Source organism: Odontomachus brunneus, unplaced genomic scaffold (assembly GCF_010583005.1).
Source record: "Odontomachus brunneus isolate Ranch 3 - 2012 unplaced genomic scaffold, Obru_v1 Obru_scaffold_079, whole genome shotgun sequence".
Classification (NCBI taxonomy): Eukaryota; Metazoa; Arthropoda; class Insecta; order Hymenoptera; family Formicidae; genus Odontomachus; species Odontomachus brunneus.
This window is the reverse complement of record NW_022639529.1, coordinates 994826-1006180: the sequence shown is the minus strand read 5'-3', so window position 1 is coordinate 1006180 and position 11355 is coordinate 994826. Positions and strand designations below refer to the sequence as shown.

General features: G+C 33.1%; 1 protein-coding gene across 1 annotated transcript; it reads right to left on the bottom strand.

Annotated features, from left to right (window-relative positions):
* Positions 1 to 4881: 4881 nt before the first annotated feature.
* On the bottom strand, positions 4882 to 7912 carry LOC116847532. The gene is made up of 4 exons (XM_032822630.1): positions 7901 to 7912; positions 6924 to 7031; positions 6576 to 6725; positions 4882 to 5374 (listed from the first exon to the last, which is right to left on the bottom strand). Exons 1-4 carry the CDS (start codon positions 7901 to 7903, stop codon positions 5276 to 5278), a joined length of 360 nt encoding a protein of 119 aa, XP_032678521.1. The 5' UTR covers positions 7904 to 7912; the 3' UTR covers positions 4882 to 5275.
* Positions 7913 to 11355: the final 3443 nt, after the last annotated feature.

The window sequence follows — 11355 nt, the reverse complement described above, 5'->3', positions numbered from 1 at the left end:
CGCCGCGCTTCGAAACAACCGGCTGTCTCATTAAGCCCGCCGCCCCTTTTAATCTTTCCACTTTCATCCTATTTCCGCTCTCGACTCTCCCAGGACGGAAGGAGAGAGGAGGAGAGGAAGGGGGGAGGGAGAGGATAGGAGATGCGTCGGTGGCGGAACGTGAATGCTATTGGCAAGGACGACGCGTCTACCCGAGTTACATACAGCCCGCGACGCTTTAATCTCATCCGGCGCGAGTTCATTGCGGGGATGATCGTGAAACACGGCTGGCGCCGGAGACTGACGCTTTTTAGAGATCAGTCTTTTACCGGAGGGGGAAGGGGTACGAGGAAGAGAAAGGGGGGAGGAGGGAGGAAGCTGAGTAGGCGGTAGAAAGAGATACTTGAATGACACGTTATGTGACCGTTGCGCGCTTTTTACAGCACAGCCGCAGCAAATATTGCTGCGGGCTGCCCTTTGAGAAAGAAATCCACGCGGTACGCGAAGTACCGTGCGTTCAAGCGCGCGCGCGCTCGCGCGAGTCGCGTGTACACTTTGAATTACGCGTGACGACGATAAACTAATTTTATCCTCGTACGTACCTCGACCACCAAAAGTGTCCTTTTACTTTATACCCGATGGAAATAAAATGAATCCGTGGGAATGGGAATATATTCGTTTTGCACAGTGTTATTGAACAACAGAGACAAAATCCGGAGAATATTAAGGGGCGATGGGACGAATATTTCTCGTTATATGACTGCATTCAAAGATAAAAAAAGTGGCGCAACTATGGCCTTTCGTTACAAAATTTATAACGAAGTTGGCGGCCGCCACTTCGAACATTAATTGTGTATGGTCCAACTCGCAGACATGCAACTTCAAACTTTGAAGGGTCATAGCTGCGTTATTTTTCATTTCTGACTCCAGAGTTGTATAACGAAAAATGTTTGTCTCGTACCCAGTTATTCCCAAAAGTGTTTACCTGTTTTTCGATAATGTTCTGCGCACATATGTTTTTATATATTGTCTTTTAATTAATTGCCGTACAGATATGAGAAGAAAAATAATTTGTTAACATAGTAAATATTGTATTAACAAAATCTGACAGATCTGAAGATATTTATTAAGAATATCAATTTTGTATTTGTTACATATAATTTTACAAAATCTATAAATTATTTTGCTATAACAATTAATTAGTTTTATTCGATCATCAAAAGCATAAAAGAATTAAAAAATGTTTTGTTAAAACATTCTATTTTATTAATGTCTTATAAGATTATAAACACTAATCAAAGCATACAACAGCAAAATTATTTTTCTGCGCACTGAAAGAAAAAAATAGTTAGAATAATTATAATCTCATTATATTTTATAGTTCATTTTGATCTCAAACATATATTAATAGTTCATCTAAACATGAAGATATAGCAGAATAAACACCGATTTATAGTCAACATTTTATTACTCTATGTGTATAGTAAAACACACTTTGAGAATATAGTTATATGTACCTATATTTGTCAAATGTTCCAATTGTATTGACTATATAAAATAGTTAATTTCTCTTCCCATTTAATATTTGCTACTTTACTATACTTTTTATTTCAAATAATTATAATTCTTGATAAAAGTTTTACATGGGTCAGTTATACTATGCTTATATTGTAAATATTACAAACATTATGGTGACATTTACTATAAAAATAATATTCCTAACTATAATCTTGTTACTATGCCATTACAGTTCCAAATATCATACATTTTTCTCTCAGTATGTGTACATATTCAAATATCTAATTGTATTAAGAGACCTATAGAATACACGATTATTCGCGTCGTTTTCAACGCTGCGCGGGGAGTGGTTTTCGCGCTCATTAACGACGTTAATCGACGTTCCTTTGACATTCGCTTTCCATGCGACCGCGACCGGTTCGCTGGGTTCGCCCATTTCGACGGTAAGTAAAACCAAGAGATTTCCTACCGTGTGTACAAGTCGTTCCGGCGTTACTAATGTATCCGCTGAGTACACTGTTAATATTTAAGCGCACGCCCGGCTCTGTAACCGGCATCCACCCCCACCGCGTTCGCTCTCTTCGACTTGCCGAAACCCTTGAAGTTCCCCGCTGTTGACAGACGCTGTCTCGTCACGGCAGGTGGCTCGGGGCGCGCAATCTACATTCGACGGTGGTTCACGATATTTCGATACGTTCGCGATTAATTAATGACGCCACCGGGTGCCCGTATCCGCTTCGAGTCCAACATCGGCGAGTAACCTGCGACGTGCTTGTTAAGCGTGAATTAGCCTTACGGTCGCATTGCGGTGTTCCGAGGCAACGACTCGCAGCGGTGGAAACCGTAACCGGGGTAAGCTCTTCGCTTTGCGAATGGCAAACGTGAGCGCGGCTATTCGCATAAATTACTCTATGCAACTTAAAACGACAATGTTGGCGCTCGTTCTGAGACAACTCGTAATCTCTGCTTCGCAATTTTTTAAATTTGAAAACTGTACCATTTTTTTATAATGAATAAAGTAAAAAAGTTAAATTACCAGATACTTGTGTATGGTATATTATTCAAGTGATTAAGTAATATGTCACTTTATAAGGAATACACTGAAGGAAATGTCTGATGATACTAACCAGAACTAACCAGATACTCTATTTAGATTTATCAAACCAAATATGGATAGGGTGAATAATCGTGCAACAAGATATTTAGTCAATGATACCAAACTATCTGGTGAGCGCATTGTCTAAATAGTATTATAGTAATGTTTAAATACGTTGATCAAACCGTCTGGTACAGCATACAATTCATTTGGTGAACGTTATGAACAGTTATGAAGTAATATTAGACCATATTATATATATATAATTTTCATATACTTACTGTATATAATCTTCATATGCTTACTTCCAAATTTGTCGACATATTTTAAGAAATTCTATTCTTCCAAATATTTGACGGTTTCAGCGTCCATTCTTTTATACCATTGACTTTACAAATTAGTATAGATGAAAAAGGAAACGTCGCAGCGTGTTACAATTAACTATCGCATCAATAGTACCACACGTCTAGAGAGAATTACCAAACTGTCTAGATGCCTACAACTAAATATCTCGGTACCGATTATCAGATGTGTCGAGGCATCGTAATCAGAATATTGGATATGTAAACCAGATATCGCATATAAATTCGCATATAATATTACTTTCATAAGACGAGTATAATATCATTCACCAAGCCATTTCTTTCAATGTAAGTATTTTTTGTTTTTTAACAGTAAACAATTAAAATATTCTATATGAAATTATGCGCAAATAAGAGAAAAAGAAGGAAAAAGGAAACTAATATATGAAAATATTTCAAAGAGAAAAAGGAAGAATAACCATAATATATAACCATAATGTATAAATTTCATATATATTCGTATGCATATATATGTATGATTAGATTTTAGATTACTATATATATATATATATATATATATATATATATATATATTTCAAAGAGAAAAAAGGAAGAATAACCATAATATATAACCATAATGTATAAATTTCATATATATTCGTATGCATATATATGTATGATTAGATTTTAGGTTATTATATATATATATGTGTGTGTGTGTGTGTGTGTGTGTGTACAATTGTTACGTTTAAATTTCTGTTCAGTACTCTCCATATTCCTCTATATGTACAAAAAATATAAACAGGACAGCCTGATATCGTGTTAATGTTTATCTGATATATCGTCTAGACTTTAGACGTTCCTACGTTATCGACATTTTTGGAGTTTGTTATTCACTTTGCATCCCTTTAAAAGTCCAAAGAAAATACAATTCAAAGATTAATACATTTACTTTATTACAAATTGTTGTTCTGAAGTTTCTATCCGATTGTCGACAATTTCTAGCTTATATTTGATTTGATTTCTTGATTTCGAACAGAACCATCTCGAAAAATGAAATTGTAACCGTATCACGGTTTTTGTAATAATTATAAATGCGAGTGATATAAAGTGATCATCGAGGCACACTGTAAAAATGATTAATAGATGACGGATCGTGCAAAAACTTTTGCGGAAAGGTTTTTACCTTCTGTGGAGTGCTTCTCGAGCTATCATCGCGGTTAGTACTCTTCGAGCACTCAAACTTCGAAAGGCATTGTCTCTGTAATTGTCCAATTATAACGCTCGATTGACTTCTGAAGAGTGCGTCGCTGAAAATTAAATCTTTCTTCTCGCAGTAAATATACAGCGTTTCCGTACATTCGACACGAAACCTGATTGAGAACTTTATGTTGATGTTTATTTTTGCACGATATATGGAGAGGGAGGATACGTTTTATGTCAACCACCACTATCAAATGTTAATGTAACTAAATATATAAGTTCGATCAGTACGATTTTGATGTGATATTTGCATACTGCTTAATTCAATTACGTCAAACGTAATGGATTATGGTATTATGTGTTATGAGAAATAATTTTCACAAAATCGTTATGTTACTACTCATTCATATTCGAATCTTAGTTTCAATCTTAATTTGAATCCGTTTTTGCATCACACACACACACACACACACACACACATACACATATACACAGATGCCTTTATGTCAGATTATGACTCTGTGTTTGAATCAAGAGCTTCGATCTCTTGTTTCGAATACACGTTTAAACGTTTAGCGTAAATCCGTTCAGAAATGACTCTCTCTGATGGAAATCGTTTCAATATAATTAAACATTTAATTGTTTAAACGGATTCTGCGATACGTATAAACGTATATTTGAAATCACAAATAATTATTTATACGAGTCTTGTGAAAGAAAAAGGCATATACACGCGGTGTGATGTCATTATTGATACAATTTAATTTGATACGATTGTACAATACAATTGTCTTCCTTGGCTTGCACAATTGCCAGAAAGGGCCAGCGGCTTTTGTTTCTGTTTCAAGGTGTATAAACGGATAAACGAATAAACTTTATTAACTTCAAAGTTAGTAAATAGATACATGTTTTCGCGTGTAATCACGTTTACTTTACGTAGTTGTAAATGTATATACTAATATGTGTATACTAAATGTATATACTATACTAAATGCACGTTTAACATTTTTCATTTAAGTATGTAATATGAAGCTGTGAACTGCATTACACATCGTTATCAGCAATCGAAAAATTATTATGAATTAAAAATTATTATTAATTAATTAAAAATTATTATTAATTAATTAAAAATAATTAAATAATTAAAAATAATTAAATAATTAAAAATTATTATTAATTAAAAACAACGCTTGTTCTTATAGAGTTCTTTTTCTGTTAATAGCGACTCAGATGATTTAGTCAGCCATTCATAATCTTTTTCCAGTTTGGCTACTTTCTGAAAATTGAAAAAAAGTGTTAGATCTTTTAAACATATTTTACTAGCATATGCTTACGACAGAGGATACTTTTCACTATCAGTGAATATATTTTTCTATTTTTTTCTAATTACATGTATATTTTGTCGATCGTTCGATTCACTTACGATCAGTCAACGATGATGATCGAATATTTAGTTGTAAACGCAAAAAGTACAACAGTTGTATGGATATTGAGAGTGTAGAGTTGTCTGAATACACCACCTATTTGTGTGTGCTTCTAATTAGCGCGTGTTACACTCGTGCCATTGTATGCATACGTAATATTTAATACGCGTGTGGTTCCGTGTCTCCAACAATGGAGCTCAGCAAACAGCTTTTCACGCTAGTTTCCTCTTACTCAAGCGCATTAAGCGCACGCGCGTAAATTTCATGTACACCCGATTGTTCATGTGTTAACACATGGCATATGCAACGCGAGGACAAGACGAAATGTATGCATGTAAATGCGGCGTTGACAGTCGCAGCCCGCTCCTATATGACGTCAACGAGCGCGTCGGAAGTCATACTTGGGTAATATTCAACGGGATTGAAAAAGTTGAAGGTCATTTACGTGCGTGCGCACTAACTTTGGCCGTGCGACAAATACACGAGTTCACGAGTTTCTCTTCCAATCAGTTCAATATTGCAATGTAGCAAAATACATAATTTTTATTTAAATTTTAGAATACCAACCATAACATTGGAGACATCTCGCAATACTTAACCAGTATTGAGAAATAATATGTTATTGATAATATTGTTATTGTTAATCTATTATTGTTCATCGTTACGTTAATTCTATTTTTCATAATAATTTGATAATTGCTCAATTTTTTCTCGTTAACGAATCGTTTATTATTTTGCTACTTACAATTATGGTAACGTAATTACATCTCTTTAACAATCATGAATATAAAAATAAAGGAAATTTTTCGACATAATTAGAAAAAATAACAAAAATTGTAACAGCTCGTTATGTTTTATATAATAATATTGAATAATAATAATAGCAAAAAAATAATTAGTTATTTTTCAACACAAGTAACGGTAATGAATTACTTTTGTCAGTTGGTAATAAGTAACGGTAACGTGTTTCCTTCATAAGGATATTTGTCTAATTCAATATTTATCAAGAATTGTGTGTATATGGAAAAATATAATTGATATAAATGTGATTACTTTCGTGACATTATATATTTCATTCTCGGTTGTAGCCATTTGACATTTGCCGTCATGATTATTAACCATAATTGTCGGTTCGTTTCTGCGTTGAGTGTTATCCTTGCAACCGGTTATCTCAATGTATATACAATAAACCTTATTTGAGAGCTGAAAAGCACACTTTGGTTTAGGAACATAAATATATATGTACGTCTCAAATTGCAATTAAATATTTAATAAAAGATAGTTAACGTGCTAAGTTATTATTATTAAATTATCGATTCGAATTCCATTGTATATCGTGTGTCTCATAATTGTTGATATTATCCGTATGAAGATGATGTTTCATTAGATATAATTTCGTACATTGTTTTTAATAGCAACTGCTGTAATAGTTTTATTTTCTCCGTCCCACTTGACTGAAGTGTTCGTGATGACCCACTCATCTGCGTAGCATTCGTCATATTTGATATTCTAGTGAAAAGAATTCGTTTCAGTAAATTTCGAAGTACTTTTATAAGAATTTGCTATAACTTAGTGTTAAATGATTCTTTAATCCATTCAATGTTCAAATTACAGAAATTCATTCGTATTACTATTATGTATTTAATTCTGTATTTACTTTATATTTACATTAATAACTACTTAATTCATAAACAAGTTCATTCACTGCAAATCCAAATATGTAGTAAGTATATAATTATGTATGTACAAGTAGTTACTTATGTGTGTAATTTTGTTTACTGTGTAAAAATTATACATTATCATGCATCAAGAAAGACATTTACACATTTATATAATGTAAGGTAACACATTATATAGTATAAGATAACGTTTTCCTGTGTAAAACGATACGCAGTATGAAATGTGTAAAAACCAGGATTGGGAACGTTACTTTTTAAAAGTAACGCGTTACCGTTACCGTTACTTGCGGTAAAAAGTAACTCGTTACCGTTATCCGTTACTGATTCTAAAAAGTAACGTGTTACCGTTATTTGAAAAGTAACGATAAAAAAATCGTTACTTTTGTAAAAAAAAAAGTTAAAATCGGCTTATAAAACGAATAGTAAGAGAAACAGTAGATAAATTATACATATATAAAGACAAAATGTAAGATATTTAAGCAGAAAGCATACATTCTTGCATAACGACATAAAGCCCATTCTACATTAATCGCAAATCGCAAGGTCGCAAAGAAATTGACTAATCAAAGTCGATTGTTCTTCTTGTGATCGAAAAATTATGATTGGTCAATTTCTTTGCAATTTTGCGATTGCGAGTAATGTAGAATGGGCTTTAAGGGCGCCGAACACGAATTGACATAACAGTAACGTAAGACATACCATAAAAATGGACCAATTACAATCGAGTATTCACAAAAATGGCGACCTTACGGTTCGACGATACTTAAAGTGATTGGTCAGTTTTTATGGTACGTTACTGTTATGTCAATTCGTGTGCGGCGCTTCTTAAGCGTGGTCTACAATGAGAACTTAAACCATAAAGTTTAAGCATTAAGTCCTAAACCGTAAGAAGTTGATCAATCACAGTCAATTATAAGAAAAATAATTGACTGTGACTGGTCAATTTCTTACGGCTTAGAGCTTAAAGCTTAAATTTTAAAGCTTAATATGCACTGTGGGTTGTAAGTCCGCACGCACTTAGAATGCCCTGCGGGTTGTAAGTCCGCACGCACTTAGATCCTCTCCGGGTAATATCACCGTACCGTTGCACGGTGGACACGCGTGACGACGGGTATTACTGACCGGTTGCGACGCACGTGGTTGAAATCGTGCCGGTACACGTATAGTGCCACAATGGCATTGCGCGCAGAACCGAGCCGAAGCCCGGATGACGCAACTGCAAAGGATCCGCTTATACAGTTGCCAAATATCAATTTGCTCGAATTTTTACTAGCTGCGTGAACTTAGCACTGAAGACTGATCTCTTAGGCAATTACTGGTTTAGTTGCTTGGAACGCATGCTACGAATAACTCGAATGCAGAACATTACTCGAGACCGATCCACGGCTACAACATGTGTCACGGTAGACGACGAAGCTTGTTCTGACTTCCAGAGAGACCGCGAAGAGTGGGGGCTTGGGCCCCATGCGGATGAGCTTATTCGAGAATATCGCCCGATGGCGCTTTACGACACATGATGCTGTGCCTCTGTCGCTATCCGCGTCGCACTCTCCTGATTTTATACAATATAACACACGATTTTTTTTAAAGGAAAAATACATGAAATAAATATTTTATGAACAAATATTTTATTGATGAATTGGTGTGACAGAAATATTTTTCGCACGCACGCGCGCGTGCGTAATTAATGTGCCTTTTCTTGTGAATAACTTTTTAACAAACAATGAGCGCCAGTTAAAGCCTTTTGAATATTACCCAGAGTAGCAGCAGACACCTTCCTGGCGTACAAATTCGATGTTTTTGTATATACGGTGTCCAAAAATTACATCCATTTTATCCAACTTCTTTTGTTAATAACTTTTTAACGAACAACGACCGACGGCTAAAACTTTCAAATATAATTTTTCATGTGTAATTTTTACAAGTTTACATGTATAAAAATGTATAGTCACTTTTTACGCATTTATATACGTATTTTGTTTACACATTTTATCTGTTTAAATTTACACATTTAAACGTGTATTTCTTATATTCTCTCTTTTTTTAAGGATGCTAACAAACACACTGCACTTCTTGAATGTCACTCAGGAGGGTGTCCTTGATAATATATATTAAGATCATCGAAAGTGGGTCCGCTAAACCCCACTATTATCCCAGCAAATACCACTTAATAAATCGATTTATGTGGGAACAATGACTTATTAATTGAACATATTTTAATTGAACTTGTTAGCATCCTTAAAAAAAGAGAGAATATAAGAAATACACGTTTAAATGTGTAAATTTAAACAGATAAAATGTGTAAACAAAATACGTATATAAATGCGTAAAAAGTGACTATACATTTTTATACATGTAAACTTGTAAAAATTACACATGAAAAATTATATTTGGATTTCTAATATGGCTATTAATGGACGATTGCGTATTCGACCTGCGGAGATAAATGACGTAGAGAGTGTAGACAAGTTTAGTGGCTCATCCCACATTATTATTAATAAAATCGTAGCTATTCACGATTAGATTAAAAATATATAAATGTCAAAGTGATGCGCGTAAACATTTGAGACGAAATAGCTTAAAAAGATAAGTTTTCTGTCGAAATAAATAGTATTGACAGGAAATATATAAGAAATATTGCATGAAATGCAGATCAAAGTCTTTATCAATAAAATAATGCGGTTAATAAATTCTAATATTTATTAATTTAAGATAACTTTTACCAATCTCCGATTAACTTAATTGTTGATTAAATCGTTGATTAATTTGTTGATCAGGTTGTAACTAGCAAAAGTAGCCAATAGCTATTTGTTGGTCATAGCAAAATTAATCGACGATTAAGTTGATCGAATCTTCCTAAAAGTCACCCGAAATTAATAAATATTAGAATTTATAATTCACATTATTTTATTGATAAAGACTTTTATATTATTCAATTGCTTATAATTTTTTATAAAGATCAAATATTGACGTGCATTACTTTGATACATATATATCTTTAATCTGTTCATAAATAATTATGATTTTATCAAAAAATAATTTGAGATTCCGACTGTCGTAAAATGTAGGACTGAACTTGGCCGCATTTTTTATATCATTTATATGCGCAGTAGTGCGATTTTGTAACTTTGTTATTGCAGTTAACGATAGTCTCGTTATCGTTAACTGCAATAATGAGTTACAGAACCGCACTACAGGTCAAATATAATCGTTTTTTGTCAGCTATTGGTGTAGATATTCACGATAATAAAAAACATGTAATATGATAATATTATTCATAATATATTAATTTTCACAATGACACTTATATAGCTTTTTTGCAGACAAGCTTTCTAAATTAAACAAGCTTTTTAAATTGAAACTAAGTTTAACTAAATTTATATTTAAGATATGATAAACAGCTCTGTAGATATACAATGAATATAAATTTATAATAAAGACAAATAAGAGCCAACGCTGGTATAGCGAGAGTTGCAATAAGCAATAATATATTTATTGCATAAAATCAATTACATTAATGCACAAGTTCGGCCATAATTTACATAATTAACGTAAAACGGAATTTACGAAAGTTTCAGCCTTCGGTTAGGACTCTCCAATGTTTTTTATAAAAAAAAAAAATTGGTACAATAATTAGTAATAAATTGTACGATTGTCGTAACATTAATGTTTCTTCTGATTCATGGACTAAATGCGCAAGCCAAGGAACCCAGAAATAACTTTTGCATTAGAATTAAATATAAGTTAATGCTAACATATTTTAAACTGATTTAAATGATTTTACTGATTTTGTTGGTAATTATTATTATAAACTTACTATGTAGCTACAATGTAGAATAACACCGATATTTTATCAGGATCCCAAACAATTCGCAAGGTTGACGGCGAATAATAAGAGTCAGAAACGGAGACGAAATATATATATATAAGGTGTCCCATTTTAACTTATATACCGAAATATCTTGAAAACAATACATTTTCGAAAAAAATATTTCAAATAAAAGTTGTAGTATTTGAAGGTAAATAATTTATCAGATAAACTACTTAGATTTTGAACTCGGAGTCTTCTTTGGATCCAATAAGGCCCAGGTTGATTTTTTCGATGAAAATACCTATTTTTTATTACAGATTAGAATTCTATGAAAAAATAAGGA